Raw genomic sequence first — 19,669 nt, forward strand, 5'->3', positions numbered from 1 at the left:
AAACACTGTATCAATGCAATCTGAGAAATGCTTTAAAAAACATCAGAGTAGGAGGGTAGTTTTGAGCTCTTATGGTATTTGCAAGGGCAGATGTCACTAAGGACAAAATAGGGCAGCAATTGGGCAAGTTTGACATGTAATTGTGCAAAGAGAGTTGACGGGGAGGGGGAGGAGGGGGGGTTGAGGAGAAACAAATGTTAGTCATTCCCTTGTCGAGAATTAAACAGTAAACAAGAAGTTCGATGGGTACACCTCATGGCACAGTTTGTCTTTTACACACTTGAAGAAACAACCACAATTAGAATCTATATTGTGCTGTGGTTAGTCTTTCAGCACCCATTTGAAAGACAGTAACAAACTATGATTTAAAACAACTACTGAGGAACTAAGTTACAACAATACCACTATGACAAAAGCGCTGTGTAGTTTTTCAGTTGAACTCAACCACAATAAGGAAACTTGCTTTTTACTTGCTGTTCCGGGGCTTTAACGTGTGTCACCATTCCTGGCATGTTTACACTATTCCTGTGCAAGTATTTCAGAAAGACATCAGCGTTTCTTCTGGCCAAAGTGCATGCCTAAAAAAACCAATAATATTAATATTAAACAATTTCTGCTAAAAAGTAACATTACACATCTGCTGTACATTTAATACCACATACAGAGCAATCTTTATGGTGTATTCTGCCGGGAATAAATATTTATAAAATGTCACCTAAACCTAAAATACAAACAGGCTTATAGAGAAACTGCAAATAGGATTCACACACATACATATAGTTTCAGAAGTTTATCAGAACCAGTGGCGGATCCAGGGGGGGGGCACTTGCTGCCGACGTCTAAAACACAATCAGAGCAGCCGGGCAGCACACTGTCCCTGCCTGTCACGGCTGGACGGACCTGCACATACTGTGCAGCCGTCGGCAGCCTAAGATGTTAGAAAGGGGTGGGGCCTAAATCGCCCCCCCCCCCCCCCAAATCGCCCCGGGTACAGCATTTTTATAGATCCGCCCCTGATCAGAACTGAATATATTCTTTAGAATGTGGACTGCACGCAATAATAGTCTCTGGCTAACTGCATTTTCAGCCTAGAACAGCAGAAATTTAAATTGCACTCGTTTAACATTAACAGTCTATGGTGGCACACACGTGGCAATATTAGGACATTTTCAGCAGAGAAAATATTTATGTATGGCCAACTTTTGCCTCATTCTGCAAAAGTATTGCTGATGGACAACAGCTTCCCTAAACCGCACAGAAAATATAAATAGATTGCTAAACATGTTAAGTTATTGGAACTTTCATACATGGGAATGTTTACAGTAGCTCCTGTATGTAAGGCAAATTGTAATCTTGGATTAGATACATTTTGAAAGAGTTCTTACTAGTTCAGGCCACCACGACTATAAAAAAAATAAACTTCCCATTTCTAGTTACAGTTGAACATTTAAATTATGCAAAAATAGTTTGCAATATTTTAAAATGATGTTCAGGAACACTTTCTGCTGAGCATGTGAATCTCACCAGTGGTGGGTAGCCCATAGAGGTTTCACATGCAGCCCCCCAAGCTCTGACTTGTTTTATGTTATTAAAAAACACTGACATTTCACAGACAAAATATTTTTAAGAACAAATCTTTAACACCCAGGAATACTCCTTGAAATAAGTTATAGCTGGCCCTATTTATTTACAACATTTTACAGTATTTGAATAGAGGATATCTATAAAAGTGGAGTAAAATAAAAATATAAAATATTAAGTGAGTTTGTTAGAAATTTAGCTTGAAATTATTCTCATCGACTTTTACTGTAGTTTCTCATTACTTTGCTATAAAAGTACAATCAAAATTGCACAAATATAACATCCCTTTCTGAAGACTGTGCTGCTTATAAAGTTTTAGTTACCTTGATAAATTTCCGTACTTGCAAGATGCATCTCTAATACTAATGGTTATGTGATCTTGTGTTTAATTATTATTAAATCACATGACATTCACCTGAGAGAACCATAAACCAGGTTATGGCTTTAGAATAGAGGACAGGAGTGTTTCTGAATCAACTGTTCAATTCAATGAGCATAGATATTTGTGGCTTGATTACTTATAAATAACTTACTGTAATAATATATTCAAATTTTTAGTACAATGTGCCAATTTATATCTTTGCAAATGTACCGATTTTTGATGCTGTGCATTAGAAATTACTTATTTTATTATATTGTGTTATATTTCGGTATAGGCAATGCATTCATTTCTGAGGTGTTGATTTGTAAATTCTGAAAGATGATGTCATGATTGGATTTGTATAAACTTTTCTAAAGAAGGTCACACGTGTTAATTAGACCTTTTCATCTCCGTGGCCAACATGTCTGTACAGCATGTATACACAGCAGGTGGGGAGCACTGCTTCTGCCTGTGTGACTTGTATCCTGCATCTCAGATTCTGTCTGAATAATGCACACAGAAGGTTTTGGGATAGAGCAGAGTAGTGTAAATTTTGTTAACTTTGCATTACATTTAAATCTATGTTTTGGAAAACATATTGCATTCTGATACTAAAAATAACTCGGACTTCTTGGGGACTGCAAAGAGTCCAGGGGGCTGGCTTACCCCCGGCTAGGCTCTGTCCAAAACAGAACTGGTTTGTACTGAAACGTATCATTATTGTACCATCTATACTTCTGGAAAATTCGCTACTTCAACAGACTGGTGTGTGAACTGTCCTTGTTAGGACTACATTAGCTAATAAACCATCCTGTGCTTCAAGAACCTGCTTTGAAGACCACTTGCCCTTCTGTAAACTTCTGTGACCTACAGATTAGACCCAAATCTAATCTGTTGTCCAGCTGTTCAGAGGTGGACCCAGCATTCCAGTACCAACATTTTGCCCACTACCTGCAGCTCTGGCCAGTGTGAGGGGGGAAGCATCTACAGCAACCCTGTCTGAAGGCAAGAGGTCAAATGTACCAGCATCAGGGTACGCTAGCAGCGACAGTTATCCAGAAGGAATGAGTATCTGGATGCCGTTAAGGAGCCCAGTGGTGGCAGCATTGTAAGCCCCTCCTACTATGGTTAGAGGGAGCAATTGGGATAAAGAAAAGGAACGGTGGAAAATTAAACCCAGCCGGTTCCCAGCAACAACAGACAGGGTGGCATAGGCGGTCCATCCTGTCACAATATATTCTGTTACTGTATTAAATAGCAAAATTAATTTTGAAAGATAAATTTCACAATGTATCTGTAGATTTGTTTATGTAATTTACTCAGCCTTCAGGAGGTGATTGTATGAACATTATTCTATATCCTGGATGAAAGTGAGATACATGTGAGTTAAGGGATAGAGATAGGAGGAGCTGTATTATTTCACAATTTGAGGAGTGTCTTGACTCTATACTGGTGGATACCTTCTTACCACCATCTTAACGTATTCAATAAACTATTTATTTTACATCATCTGGGGAGTACATAGAATTTACAGTGTGGATTCTTTAATGCTGCCACATCTTGTGAAAAGGTCAGTAAACAGGAGTACCAGTAACAATTGATATATTAAAATCTGCTGCGACATTACATAATGTCATACACCTGTAATTCCTATATGAATCCTGCTGAAAGATATAACATCTCTACGAGACCGTGACTTTGAGGCATGCACATACTCCTCGATAGAATGCCCAAAAATAATCTTAATACCTGGATATATCTGTGAGATCTCACCCCATACTCAGAGTGTGCTAGCAACTCTAGCAGCATAAGCCATAGCTATCCTGATTTCAAGATAGTTCTAGAGATAATATGAAGCTTTCCATCTTTTATTCACAGTATATCTTATAGGACCAATGTCTTCTAAAGGAATAGTGGTTCCGGCTGACAATATCGCTATTGTTGCATGCACTTTTGGAACTGAACACCATTTCTGTGTCTCTTAGTTACTGAAGGGATGCATACGCATTCTAATCTTTTACGGTTAGACAGACTTTTCTACTTTGTCCCATTATTAATTAAATAATTTACGATCTGGTGCATGGAAAAGGATAGGCTGTTAAGGAATCCAAAACAATATTAAGGTCCCAAGGGGCTAAGAATGGTTTACGTCTTAGGCGTAACATCTTTAGTGCTTGAAAAAACTGGAAGATAAGACTCAGAGACGGCAGTTTGATATCGAAAAGTATGCTAAGGGCCGATACTTGTACCTTCAGCGTAGCAGGTGCTAGTCCTTAACAAAACCATCTTTGATAAATTCTAACACAATGGGCACACTGGCAGACATGGGATACTTCGCCATGTCCCCTGCCCAACAAATACATTTTTTCCAGATTCTGTAATAAATCATATAGTAGATTTTTTTCCTGGCGTGAATTAGAATGTCTATTACTTCATCCGAGACCCCTTTGGATTTTAGTAATTGCCTCCCAGTCTCCATGCCATCAAACTCAGGAAGTTTGGATTTGGATGTAAAACTGGACCTTGATGTATGTGGTCTGGCCTGATCGGTAACGACCATGGATGTTCCAGCAAAATTCTCTGTGCTACAGCGAACCAGGAACGCCTCGGCCATGCTGTGAGGATTGCTATCACCTCCACTTTTTCTTTCCTTATTTTTCTTAGTATCTGAGGGATGAGTGGAAAGGGAGGAAACATGTACCCCAGTTTGAAGTTCCACTGTATTGACAAGGCATCTATCCCTAGGGCTCTGATGTCACTGTGGGAGTAGAAGAGGGGTACCTTGGCATTGCTTCCTGTGGCCATAAGGTCTATTTCTGGTATTCCAAATCTGCATTGTACCAGCTAAAAAACATCTTTGTGCAGCTCCCACTCCCCTGGGTAAACTTGGTGTCTGCTCAAGTAATCCGCCACTACGTTGTCTTTGCCTGCTACGTGAAGAGCGGAGAGAAATCTCAGATTTGCCTCTGCCCACGCCATCAGAGTAGTTATTTCGGTCAACATTGTTCTGCTCTTGGTACCACCTTGCTTGTTTATGAAGGCAACCACAGTCCTGTTGTCGAAGACTCAGATGCTTGTCTCGTAGATAGGGCTGGAAGTACTGAACCGCCCGCCAGACTGCTCTCATCTCCAAGATGTTCCCCTGAAGAATTCTCTCTTCGTCTCGCCAAGTGCCCTGCGTGACCATACCTTGCATGAGAGCACCCTAACCTAGTGCACTGGCGTCTGTGGTAAGAATATACCAGTCTGGTACCAAAAGAGTCACACCTTGTTTTCTCAGGTCTGGGAGCTGCCACCAATGTCAGGACTGCCTGGCTGACCTTGAGAGATTGATTTTGGAGTCTAGAGACCCCAATGTATGATCTCACTGCGCAAAGAGGTTTGCTTAAAGAACTCTCATACGCCACCTCGCCCATGGTAGTATTCCTATTGTTGAGTAAAACATTCCTAGGAGGCGCAGACATGTTCTCGCTGACACATGCGGTTGGATTTTAATCAGGTGTGTCAACTACTGGATCTTGTCGGCCCTTCCTTGAGAGAGGAAGTCTTTGTCCGTACGGTTATTTATTTGCACTCCTAGAAATACAAGCTGTTGTGATGGTATCAACTGGCTTTTTTCTATATTGACTAACCAACCGTGTTGTTGCAGAAACTGGATCACATGAGATTTAGTTTCCCAGGCTGTTTCTTCTGATTTTGCCGAAATTAGAATATCGTCCAGATATGGCCACAAGGTCACTCCTCTTTCCCTGAGCACCGCCATTAGCACTACAAGGACCTTGGTGAATGTTTTGGAGACGTGGAAAGGCCAAACGGAAGACAAGTGAACTGGAAATGACGCCCTAGAATGCAAAACCTTAGGAACTGTTGGTGGTGGGATGTGACTGGAATATGGAAATATGCGTCTTTTAAGTCTATTGCCGTTAGAAAATCTCCTGTTTCTAGTGCTTTGAGATTGTGTTGACAGATTCCATCCTGAAATGTTTTGCTCGCACATATCCATTGAGAGCCTTTAAATCTAGTACTGCCCTGAAGGCACCTGATGGTTTCTGGACAAGGAACAGTCTGGAGTAGAACCCCCTTCTTTCCTGTGCTGACGGTACTGATACAATAGCTCTTGTTCTCACCAGACCTCTGAGACTTTCCTCCAATGCCTGCCGTTCTAGGGAAGAAGAGGGACTCATTGACTGATTTAATTTGTTGCCTACAGGGTATGTATGGAATTCTATAGCATATCCCGTGGTGACTATCTCCTGGACCCATTTGTCTTGTGTGGTCTGAATCCAAACTTTTGCAAAGCGTGATATCCTGCCACCCACTGGAGTTAGTGGAGACTGGATTCGTAGATAGTCATTGGGGTCTTTGCTGTCCTTGCTTCCCCCTTCTTGGTCTGAAGGGCCGAAAGGACTGTCTTGCCATACTATCTTGTTGTCTAGAATATTGTCTTCCCGGGCTGTAGGTACGGGTTTCTTTAAATTGCTGTTTTGGAGTATAAGAAAAGAAACGTCTCACCTTTCTGTCCTGTGGTAACCGATTAGCTTTGCCACTTGCTAACCACTGCATTAGGTTGTCCAGTATTTCGCCAAACAGGAAACTGCCTTCATATGGAAGCGTTGTCAGGCGGCTTTTAGATTGGTGATCTGCCGCTCACGGACGTAGCCAGAGCACCCTTCTCGCTACTACTGCCGAAGTCATGCTCCTGGAAGAAGACACAATCGCATCCAACGCAGCTTCACACAAGAAATCAATACTTTTTTGCATAATCTCTAGGGATTTGAGAAGATACACTCTATTTATCTTTTCCTCTATATCTGTATATAAAGTATTGGCCCATAGTCTCAGGGCTCTAGCTACCGAAGCCATGGCTACCCCAGATTTTAGGGTTATGCCTGAGGAGATATGTAATTTCCTGAAAGAAGTCTCCATTTTCCTCTCAATAGCATCTTTTAATGGACCCGTATCATCCCATGCCAGAGTGGGCCTTGAGGATAGGTCAGCTATAGCTGAATCCACTTTTGGCACTGAACACCATTTCAGCATATCTTCATCCTGAAAAGGGTACATGCGATTTAGCTTCTCCAAGTTAGGATTACTTTTGTCTAGAGCCTGACATTCTTTAGTAATCAAATCTTTAACTACTTTATGCGTATGGAATACTCTAGACTTCACTCGGTGCTCTGCAAACAATGCATCTTGCGGTTTGATTGGCACCGCTGGCTCTTCAAAACCTAATAATTTGTTAATATGCTTCAGTATCATATTTACAGTATCCAAATTAAACATTCTGGGCTCCTCTTTCACTTCAACTTCACTATCTGAGTCCGAATCCCATTCCTGAGCAGAGCTGAATGTTTCGGAGGACGGCCCTGGCCTTATTTCCTCCATATCTTCTATTGTAGGGACCCTGGTCTTTGTAGCTCTCTGTTCTGGGGCTTGAAACTCCTGCATCACTTTAGCCATCCATAAAAAGGACTACTTGAATTGTTCAGGGGGGGCAGGCTCCTCTACAGTTTCCGGGGTGCATGATACACATAATGGGTCAGTACAATCCTTCGGCAATCTGCCATCACAGGCTGCACACACCCGATTGATCACTTTACATTTCCTTTTTCCCTGCACAAGCTCCACAGAGGTACTGTAAACACATAGAAAGAAACTAAGTAACCTTTCCTTAGGAATAAAAAAAGACCCCTTACTAAGGGCTTACCTTGGGGTGTCCTTCAGCTTTTTTGGGGCGGATTTTTGGTCCAATAGCTGCCAACTCCTGCTGCTTCCAACACCAAGCAAAAGACTTAACCTCATTACTAATGGGCTGCAGCTGGTTTACATGGTGCCTGCCCTCGACATCATCATAGTGAGTCTTAGCATACTTATCACCTGATTCTTTGGACTATGGAGCAATAGTGTTTATCTGAAGTGGCAAATTACGCTTCAGCATCTGGTAGTCCAACATATGAAGTTTGGCTGTTTCCAGGAGAAATCTTCCTACCCAAAAGCATACTGTACACTGTAAAGTTTGGTGGAGGAGAAATAAGGGTTTGGGGCTGTTTCTCATGGTTTGGCCTAAACCCCTTAGTTCCAATGAAGCAAAATCTTAATGCTACAACATACAGTGACATTCCAGAAAACTGTGCATTTACAACTTTGTTGCAACATTTTGGGGAAGGTCCTTTCTTGTTTCAGCATGACATCACATGCTCAACGCTAAGTCCATCAAAAATGGTTTCTAGAAATGTTCAAGCACATTATGGATATGATGTTAAAGTGTCTACATACATTTGGCCATGGACTGTATGTGCCTGAGCAAAATCTCCACATTGTCCAAATTAAACAGTATGTGTTGTTCTTTAATTTCTCCAGATCCAATACTAAAGTATTCATCCACAACTTCCAATTCCGACTGGGAACCCTTGTCCTCTTGGTCCGTACTTGTCTGAGACCTTGTTCTCAACACCCCTTGCATAGCATATCAATCATCTTTAATCACAGATGATCCAAACATTAAGCTTCCTAAATGGGTCAAGGAACTGGGATTTACATTTTGCATAAAAGAACCCTTCATAAATCAGTGGATAATTGCTTATCACATGCTCCACAGACCCTATGCTGCTAAGCTTTACTTTCTTTCTTCCGCTCCACTGACTGCACAAAAGTACTGATAATGTAACTGTTTAGTTTTTTTGTTGGTTTTTTTTTTTTACAAGCAGCTAACTGAGCTATAACGCAGACATTAAGCACCACTGACTTAAGAGCTTATCTAGAACAAGTGCTCTTCAGCTATTAGTTGCTGGATTCAGGCTTCATACTGTTGCCAATGCTCTTGTGCTCAGTTTGTGGTATCAACTGTGCATTCATAGAACTGGAAATGCCTGCACTAGGGGTTCTGAGGTCTTGTCTGTCTGATCCTCTATACTGGCGTCCTTCAATCTGCATGTGGTGTGCAAACATGTGGAAAGCACCTACATGTACGATTTTCGAATTTGAATTTAAAATGCCTATTTCATTATACCACATTTGCGCCACAAGCTGTGTGTCACTGGGACCATTTAAAGTAGGTAAGTACCTACACATACAGGGTATAAGAGGAACTGCACTATATAATACCTGGGGGCGTTTCTAATTTTCTGTCTCTACCTAAAGTTAGAAGTGACTAACCCATTGTTATGACAGCTATAGAGGATGGCAGAGGTAAATTTCCTTCAAGAGTGGAGGAATGGAGTGAAACCCTCTCCCTTGAATGTAGTCTAGCAGAATGGAGGCTTACGGCATCAGCAATATACCAAATCTTAATCTCAAATTAATTTCAGCGGACATACTACCCATACACACAACTGCACATTGAACATATCTGAACAGACACCATATAAACATGTTAAATCATCACAGGCATGGGGTTTGTTCTATTTTTACCTTTGTACATGTCTGCATAACAGTTAGTCATCTTCTGGCCAGCTATAACTATTTATGAGCATTAATGAGATTGTGGCTATGCCATGTACTGGCCATGACTACTCCAGCTACAATAAGTTTGTCTTTGCCTACACTATACTGAGATGGGTTACAGGATTTCCCATCCTAACGTGGACATGCCATGTACTACGCAGTACAATTACAGAGCATTCATTTTGTAGGAGTGTAGCAATTGTAGGTCAGGAACTGAACAAACCTGTTACTGGTCCCAAAATTGGACCCTCAGGTTGTCACTTACAGTTGGAGTCCAATGAGCATATAGAGTTCGGCAAAGCAAGACCAATACCTTTACTTTCCATTTTTAAACTGAGAAATGTTAGCTCTTCAAAATAGTAATTTATAAACATTAAAAGAACAAAAAAAAAACCTTGTGCAATAGATATTTACAGATATTTACTTCAGCCAATGTCCCATCAAGTCAAAGAAACACAAGAGAAAAAGAAAATGGCATGAAGCAAGATGCATACCATGACACTCAGTAGTGACAGGATAAAAAAAAAAAAAAAAAAAAGGAGTAGTCCCTAAGTGTAGAAACACCCTTTTAAAATTAAAATGAGTAAGCAAATATTAATTCAGTGTTTACGCCTATGATCTGGGTGTGGTGGAAAACTTTTTTGGGAATGTGGCCAGTATGGTGGCCATTTTGATGTCGACCAGCTTGGATGCAACTCTAATTTATTAAATAAGAATGTAGACATGTAACATATCAAATAGATGCAGAAAAAAAAAACAACAGAGATTGGGAAAATACAATGAAAGGGGGGAGAAAAAAAAAAGAAAATATTTACAGGGAGAAACCAATAAAAGAATAGGAACAAAGTCCCTACTACTCACTTACAATATCTAGAAAGACAAATGCTAGTGCCAATAGTAACTGTCAGTTTAAAAGACCTACCTAGCCACTTTCAGTCAATGACAATTGATCGAAAAATTGCTCAGAGAATCATGTCCACAGCTTGAGTACCCAAAAGAGTAGCGCAGCATCGAAAACTTTATTTAGCACATTACAAGCATGAGCAGCATCATATTATCTGCATGCTAAATAACACAAATTCTATGCAAATTGAACCCCTGGTAAATAATGAAAAAAGTCCCAACTATCCACCCTCATTCTGGACACCTTCCCCATATTAACTATTTACTCCTTTTGCTAAGCAGTCTCCGGTTCCTCTGTGAACCAACTCAATCTATGAGGATTGGTTCACCATGGCTAATATAACATGTTTTTATACTCCTTGTATTATTGGTTCATATTTATACCTGCACTAACTAGTTTTTCCCTATATTGTTCATTTATTATTCCTGTCTTGCAAATGCAAACACCCCCCCCCTCCCTTCTAAGCCCATCAATCTATTTGAAGAAATGAAGAAACAATTATATTACCTGTCCACTAAATGTTTATTATGATTGTTTATAATTGTTTCTTTTATAAATAAGTAAAAAAAAAACCACAACAAGGGTCAAATACTTACAGCAGTTGTTCCCAACTTTATTTGTTGTTGTAGCATATCTGATGATGGACATGTCATTCACATTTTCAATGTTATAACCAAATTTATTCATTATTCTGGTTAGATTTACTACAATATCTTGTATGCAAGCCAAACAATTACAGATCATTAGCTTAAATTGCAATTAAGTGCACTAAACAAATAATGCGGTTTGCAAATCCAAAACTTATATGTACCAGCAGAAATCATACCTTTAGAAAAGCCTCTTTTTGCTCAAGATGTTTGCTAATCATGGGAGTAACATGATCAGTTTCCGAGTTTGGACCGAGCTTGTCAGCCCCTCCGCACCAATCTTCTTCTCTCTTATACTCCTGCTCCAGGCTTTCTAGAACACTACAAACCTAAAAAAATAAATTCAATTTAATTTACTTTCTATAGCATAAAAAACATTATATTATGGATTCTGGATTATTTCCTTAAAGGCGATTTAAAAAAAAAAAAAAAAAAAAAAAAAAGAATACAACCAAAAAAAAATACTTTTTGATTTGGTTATAGTTTTATTATCAGTATTTGAAAAATAAAAAAACAAAAAATAAATAAAATAAAAACAGTTGTGAATCAAACTATTCTATAACCAGTGCTCTCTGCAGCACTTATTTCCAAGGTGCTCCACCCGGCTATTTATATGATATAATAGGAGAAACAACATTTTTTTTTCTAACATGAACAATGTGAGCACTACAGCCAGCAGTGTGTGTGATACCACTCATCACCAGTCTGACCAGTCCTGGCAGTTGTGAGCAATAACCACCAACATTTTTCGTTATTATTGCAAAGTATTTCAACTGCCCCCAGTGCCAGACTGGGACATGAAGGGCCTGCCGGGGAATACAATGGCAGGAGCCCACCAGAGGGGGTGTGAACGGAACAGGGAGAAGAAAGTGGGGGCGCCAGAGCCGCAATGAGGTAAGTATAAGTACCTGCTCCCCCCACCAATGAAAGGGGTGGAGTTATCAGGAATCAGGGCCTACCAGGGAATAGCCCGGCTCCCCAGTCCGACACTGACTGCCCCCACCCAGCTACTTCTTAATGCCACCCGGCTGGAAAAATATTTTTGGGGAGAATACTGCTATAACGATTATACAGACATCATATTGGTCTTTAGTTTTCTGACCAAACAGTTGCTGGTGTCTTATTTTACAAAATTACAATAGTCATAGGCTGTTTTAGCTAAGCAAACTACCCATTGTAATTGGTATACTAGTTCAACAGGCTACCTAGCTCTGGAATAAGACAGAAATTTCCATCCGTATTTGTACAGCTTCAAAAGTTTTCCACCTTCTATTGGAATTATATAGAATGAGCATTTAGTCAATATTTATTGATTGTGTGCACAGCAGTATATAACTACTTGCTTTGATATTTGCATGTTACTTGCATACTTGGTGTTTAGCAACAAATACAAAATATATTCAGGCTATAAATATTTCACTGTAATAAGGCCTACTGAACAAAGGCCTTAAAGTTGAAGTACAATGGCTTATTTCTATTGGTTTCTATGCCATGAAGTACCTGCTCTGAAGTTTTATAAAAGGCTACAGAGGCATTCACAAGTTTCAGACGGTCTTCCATTTTCAGCATCAACTGTTGCCAATGTGAGGCAACCTTTTCAGCACAATCCCTTATCATATCCATATCATAATGATTGGCTTGGAGCATAGCCTCTGCCTTTTGCTGCACTTGCAAGGCACTCTGGTGTGTTTTCTATAAGAGAACATACATATCAATATTTCAATCATAAGAGAACAAAGACCAAAAATGTATTAGTCAAATATATAGGTCTTTAAACTTTAGACTATAATACATACACTTTTAAGATGCACTTAACTAACTTATTGCATTAAATTTTCAATTCTTGCTTGGCCAAAATGTCCTAAGTTTTCAAGTAGATAGAACAACATGTGGTCAGTTAGATCAATGGAATGCTGATTGTTCTGATCCTACTCAAGCGACTATATGCATGAGAAAAGGGTTGCATGTGACAGGGAAAAGTGTCAAGTGAAGAATAGAGGCAAGCGGGAAGATGCAGACAAAGGTAGATAATGAAAAGAAACAAAAAAGATATGAGAAAAGATAAGGGAGTAAAGACAGTTGAGGTAAGAGAGCAATGTGCAGTAGAGACATGAGGGCATTAAAATGGACAATAGATCAAGATGACAGGGGTGAAAAAGGGACACCTGATTGGGCTGACAATAAGAACCAAAGATGTGACCAGCAGGCAGATATGAAGCGAGACAAGAGGCAAAAGAGAAGGAAAGACAAGGAAACGAACAATAGAAATTAGAGCTAACATTGGAGGCGACTTTAAAAAATACATCTCACTAGAAAGACCTAGGGATAAATTTATCAAGCTACAAGTTTCCGGCAGGTGTGACATTTGGAGATGTTGCCTATAGCAACCAATTAGATTCTAGTTTTCATTTATTTAGTACATTCTACAAAATGACATCCAGAATCTTATTGGTTGCTATAGGCAACATCTCCACATTTCAAACCCACCAGAAACTCACAGCTTAATAAATTCACCCCCTAGTCTTTGTACATGCAGCAAATTCATGGTAATTAAAGATTTTAGTATATCATCATATCATCACCATTTATTCATATAGCGCCACTGATTCCGCAGCGTATATTAGATTGATCAAGTCTTACACTTTTACATATTTCCAGGGGCACCCTTTGAAGCAATGTTTACAACTAAGCCTAGAGGTAAATAGATGATTTACCTGTTATTTTGCTAAATTCTCAATGTAGTCTGCCAGGAAACAATGGCTTGTGTGGTAACACCAACAAGAAAACCCAGTTGTTTTTTTCTCCACTCATACTTGCACCATAATTTTACAAAACTGTTCAATCATAATTTCTATGTGGTGGTGTCTTCTTTTATGGGTTGCATGGCAAATGGAACTATGAAACATTTGGTGGAACTTCAATGTGGCTAATATTAAGATCCTTTCACCTTTCCAATACAACATTTATAAATAATTTCAAAATTATAGAATTACAGAGGAACAGTGAACTGCATACATTCCAGGAAGTGATGGCCATTATCAGTCCAACAACACTATATGTTTACTTTTCTGTTGGACATTTACAATGGCATTAATGCATATAGTTTCCTCCATCAAAAGGTTTCAGCACACTTAAAACAATAAGGCACAGTGCATGCTTAAATTATTTGGGAAGCTTTTAAACAAGACACTCCAGAAACATACCTCAAACATATAAAGTTACTTGTTTACTAAAGTACAAAGTATGTTTGGACTTGAGAATTGGAATGAAACTTACCTCTATTGCATGCTGAAATTGTTCATGTTCCCTTTGAAGTTGCTCTGCCTCCTGCAGCGAACTGGCTGTAATGAGACCAGCATTTAGCATAGATTCCCCATTTCTGATCCAACCCAGTACCTTAAAATAGATAGATGTTAAGATTTACAATAGGTGAAAATGAATAGTAATCATAACACAAGTGCTAAACATTTGAATTAACCCAGAAAACAAAAGAACAAAGATAACATACATGTAACACATACAAGACGACCATTTAAATCCAATATGGCCAAATATAATCTAAAACAGCTTATGCAATGAATACAACGCACAATATTTCAGCACTGTATCTGAATAAAAATTTTAACGCATGACAATACTACAACTTATGTTCAGGGCCGGATTAACCCTAGGGCTAACTGGGCTACAGCCCAGGGGCCTCGGGCATCCAGGGGGCTCTTGAAAGTGCTCAGCAGTAGTATTGATCGGCCGGCGCGATCAATGCTGCTGAGCACTTTCAATGCGGTCCCTCCCCGGCGCGCTGTAGTCTCCTTACTGAGGAGATCTTGTGAGTCTCACTCTTACGAGATCTCCTCAGTAAAGAACATACAGCGCGCCGGGGGGAGGACTGCAATGCCAGGAGAAGGAGATAAGTGCCTTGGGGGCGGTTAGGATCACCAGGGGGAGGGGGGCCGCTCGCCTCATCGGGAGGGGGGGGGCCCTCACGGGGGAATGGAGGCCACCTTAGCCCAGGGGCCTCCATTCCCTTAATCCGGCCCTGCTTATGATCACGAAAAGATTCTATGCATGCTGCATTTACCTAGAGCCTATCATAGAGGTCAAGAGATCACTATCAGCACCACCCGACAAGCACTCACAGCAGTGAATTAAGACCAAAAATACTACAAGCTGTGTCCAGTGTCCATTCAGACATCTAAAAGTGACATTTTTAACATAATGTGGCATTACAATTAAGGGTCTGCTCTTGGCATAAGGAGAAGTCAAAGCTCTTCCTGCCTAAGGATGGCTAGTAAAAGGAATCACACCAGCATAGCGTAATGCATGCAGAGTTCCTTGAGAAGCCGCCCATCTGAAGATACTCAGCTGTTCCTTGTGTCTAGATATCATCAGCTATTTACAAATCGCCACTAATTCCACAGCACTGTACAGAGAAGTCACTCACATCAGTCCCTGCACCACAGGAGTTTACAGTCTAAAATTCCCTAACATAGACACACACACACAGACCGATCTCATGAGACTAAGGTCAATTTAATAGCAGCCAATTAACCTACTAGTATGTTTTTGGAGTGTGGAAGGAAACCAGAGCCCACAAAGGAAACCCACGCAAATACAGGGAGAACATACAAAATCAACACATATAAGGCCATGGTCGGGAATTCAACACATGACTCAAGTGCTGTGAGGCAGAAGTGCTAAACACTAAGCCACTGTGCTGCCTTTAGATATACACTATAATAGCACATATTCCTTAAAAGACGCTCATCCCAGAACTATTGAGATGGCCTGAAAGTAAGCTGGAAGATGCCTTTAGAGTGCTTCTGCAAGAATATAGTTGTCACTGTGCTGAATCAGTAAGCCATATCCTGTGTGCAACCAATATCACAATCCTGTGCAGCGATACACTATATGGACAAAAGAATTTGGCCACACTTGCCAGAGATGTTTCAATCAGACTCGTTGCCAGAGGTGCATAAAATCAAGCAGCTATTCAGTCTCCATTTGAAAACATTTGTGATTCAAAATGGGTCGTTCTGAAGAGCTCAGTTACTTTTAGCGTGGTACTGTGATAGGACGTCACCTTTGCAATAAGACGAAATTTCATCCCTGCTGGATATTCCACAGTCAACTGTAAGTAATATTATTAGAAAATGGAAGAGTTTAGGAGCAACAGCAACTCAGCCATAAAGCGGAAGGCAACGTAAAATCACAGAGTTCCAAACTTCCACTGGCATTAATGCAAGCACAAAAACGGTGCTGCGGGAGCTTAATGGAACAGGTTTCCATGGCCGAGCAGCTGCATGCAAGCCTCACATCACCAAGACCAACGCCAAGCGTCCGATGGAGTGGTGTAAAGCACACCAACACTGGACTGTGGAACGTGTTCTGTGGAGTGACGAATCATCCTTATCTGGTTGGCAGTCAGATGGGCAAGTCTGGGTTTGGCAGATGTCGGGAGAACGTTACCTGCCTGAACTGCAATATGCCAACTGTGAAGATTGGTGGAGGAGGGATAATGGTGCGGGGCTGTTTTTCAGGGTTTAGGCTAGGCCCCTTATCTCCAGTGAAGGGAAATCTTTATGCTTCAGCATACCAAGTCATTTTGGACAATGCTATGCTTCCAGCTTTGTGGCAACAGTTTGGAAAAGGCCCTTTTCTATGCCAACATGACTGTATCCCAGTGCACAAAGCAAGGACTACAAAGACATGGTTTGATGAGTTCAGTGTGGAAGAACTTGACTGTCCTGCACAGAGCCCTGACCGCAACCCCATCGAACACCTTTGGGATGAAGTGGAATGGAGATTGCGAGCCAGGCCTTCTCGTGCAACATCAGTGCCTGACCTCACAAATACTCTACGGAATGAATGGGCACAAATTCCCACAGAAACACTCAAACATCTTGCGGAAAGCTTTCCAAGAAGAGTGGAAGCAGTTATAGATGCAAAATGGGGACCTCCATATTAAAGTATATATATTTGAATACAATGCCATTACAGTCCCTGTTGGCGTAGTGGTCAAGCGTCCGAATATTTTTGTCCATATAGTGAATCTATGGTTACCCCTTTGTGAACTAGTGCAAGGATTGCATTCTCTGCCGACTCCTTATTCTTTCTGTGCCCTGGTGAGTAGTATGTGTGTACATCCCAAAAGAATCTAAGTGTACATACACCATTACAGGTCTTCTGTATCTTATAAATGTATTCTTCATGTGAAGCTTTATTACAACTGACATAAGAATACATAATGTACCCTTAACAATGTCATTGTATGTGTTTTAAGCTACAATGAGGTCTTAAACATTTTAAATTAATAAAGCAGACATTTTTAAAAAACTGAATAGCAATATTGCAGCATGCTGAACATTGTTACTAATACTAGTTTGTTGGGAGTTTAAGTAATTGCTCTTGCAATAACATGCCCTCATTGGTAGAGGGAATAGTTGTACACATTAAACAGTCTACACAAAGTAAAAACATGGAATAGCAACACAAACGGATAAGAGAATTTAGCATGTTTTGTATTTTTTTTGCTAAAGGTTGACACCGATGGCACCCATCGATGTAAAGGAACACTATGTTTCAGTTTTTCTACAATGTAAATATTACAACTTTCAAGGGATACATCCACCTTCATATGGATCAATATGGTAATAAAGCCCCTTTCCGAAAACTAATCCCTTTGCAATACAATGGCAACACCTGACTCACTATACATTTGATTTACATCTTCTGGGTTGCCAACCTTGTTACAAATCTTTTTGTGTCATCTGTGAAAATACATTCCTTCATAGACCAGAAGAAACGTCACTAATGAAACAAAGAAAAGACAAAACAGTACAGACACACTCAGAACATATACCTGAGGTTCTACACAGTTTATGTATTGAAGTTAAGGCTCTGTCTCCTGCCACTAAACAAACCTGTATCTACTATTAATAAAATCTAAATATTTCCAGTTTTTGAATCAATTAACTGTGGCATACTGTATCAACAGCCTTGCTAAAATCTAAAACATATACAATGATGAACCCTGATCTATCACTTCACTTACAAAAATCCACCAGATTTTTGTTGACATCTTCCAGCAAAAAAATCTAAACTAACTTGAATATTTTCCTTTGCTTCATTCTTAATAGTCAACAATTTATCTTTTTAATGCAAGTCCATTAATTTTCCTAATATTAATGAAAGAATCACAGGTCTGCAGATCCTATTTCTCATATCCTTCTCTACTGCCTTTTTTGTATAACTAAATGTGGCATTTTTCAATCACCTTGTATTATAACTGTTAACAGTGACTGTTTCAAAAGATTAATGGCTCTGCAAATATACTCAGTTCTTTTAATACACTTGAATGTATATGTGACCGCAAACATTTGACTAAAATGTAATTCAGAATCCAACACCTGGCTGAGATCGCAAGGAGCTACCAACATTACTGTGTGACTGGATCATATAGCCTATAGCCATATACCTATAAGTATTTTTTACCTTTGCAATCTTGTTGGACCAATGTGCAATATGTAGCAATTAACCTCATGTATCAAACTCCCATGGTACTATAGATGGTAAGCTTGCGAGGAGGGCTCCCTTACCTGCCTGTCTGTAATATGCAGTGTTAGCTTATTACTATGGTTGTTCCCAATTGTAAAGTACTACAGAATATGATAATGTAATATAACTAAATTTTGATTGATGTATGGATGTGGAACATGCATCACTCCCTGTAAGAAACTCTGCGAGGGGGACGTAACCTGAACTTTCAGAGAACTAAAAGTCTCAAACCATCATGCAGACCCAGAAGTAGAGTGGCCAACTGAAATAAAGAGGTAGGAAAAACCTGTCTTTCATTTCGGAAGTTTTAAGTTTTCCACACCCTGTGATATTACAGTCTGAAATTTGCGTTCTAGCCTTAAGCATGGTCTGAACCACTCTGTCAGAAAGACCCTTAGCACTAAGGACCATAGCTTTAACAGTCACGCCATTAAAGCCAGCCGGACAAAACCCTGGAGATGATGTGGCCCCTGACTTGTCTTGTAAGAACCAGAAACTATGACAGCCTTCTGCCATGTTGAGAATGTTTGCTCATCATGACCTTCTTGGCCAATCCTGTGCTACCTGAATAATTTTTACCTTCGTTATGAACAGAATTGCTACTGGAGGGAACAGGTAAATCAGACAAAAGCTCCATCAGATGGATAGAGCGTCTAAAAACAACGTCATTACCCTGAGCAGTAGCGCCCAACCTTGTGATTCAACCAAACCGTTCGCAATAAATCCTCTACTCCCTGCTTCTTATTACAATTCTCGTCAAAGCAAGAAAAAAACCTCAGGGTCTTCAGGCACCTCACCTCAATTTCCTCCTGGGAAGAAAAGTTCTGAACCTTCCCAGGACAGAAGATGAACAGGTGTCTGGCAATTCCATGGTTTTCCATGAAAACTTTGACCAGACCATGCCTGCACTGATGTCGCCAGGCACTATGCCCAGGCCAGCTTTCCTGGTCCTGCAGGAAAGAGACCCACAAACCCTTGTGAAGTGCCTGTGAGGGGGTGGCAAACTCCACAAGGCTAATGCAGGAGGGACAGAGGAGTGGGAGATGACTGCTTGACTATCTGATAAGTGTGGTGAGCTGCGTAAGCTCACCAATAAAATGTGCCAAGGATTTTTACCAAGGATGGCTCTGCCATCTCGGTGGATCCCACACAAGTGAGCACTGGTTCCTTGACTCACAT

The 19,669-nt window shown here is 40.2% G+C and overlaps 1 protein-coding gene across 13 annotated transcripts in view; it reads right to left on the bottom strand.

Annotated features, from left to right (window-relative positions):
* TRIO (trio Rho guanine nucleotide exchange factor) overlaps window positions 1-19,669 on the bottom strand; it is a 535,982-nt gene that overhangs the window by 371,335 nt on the left and 144,978 nt on the right. For all 13 annotated transcript variants that reach the window (XR_012692805.1, XR_012692806.1, XR_012692804.1 and 10 more), the window contains exons 16-19: window positions 14,213-14,332; window positions 12,437-12,628; window positions 11,116-11,265; window positions 464-578 (exon numbers count right to left, since the gene is read on the bottom strand). Coding sequence is in view for 4 of the 13 variants with exons in the window: in XM_075212723.1 (XP_075068824.1) it covers window positions 464-578; window positions 11,116-11,265; window positions 12,437-12,628; window positions 14,213-14,332 (577 nt within the window). In the remaining 9 variants the exon portion in view is untranslated. The remainder of the gene's footprint in view (window positions 1-463; window positions 579-11,115; window positions 11,266-12,436; window positions 12,629-14,212; window positions 14,333-19,669) is intronic.

The sequence above is a fragment of the Mixophyes fleayi genome, chromosome 5, assembly GCF_038048845.1.
Source record: "Mixophyes fleayi isolate aMixFle1 chromosome 5, aMixFle1.hap1, whole genome shotgun sequence".
Classification (NCBI taxonomy): domain Eukaryota; kingdom Metazoa; phylum Chordata; class Amphibia; order Anura; family Limnodynastidae; genus Mixophyes; species Mixophyes fleayi.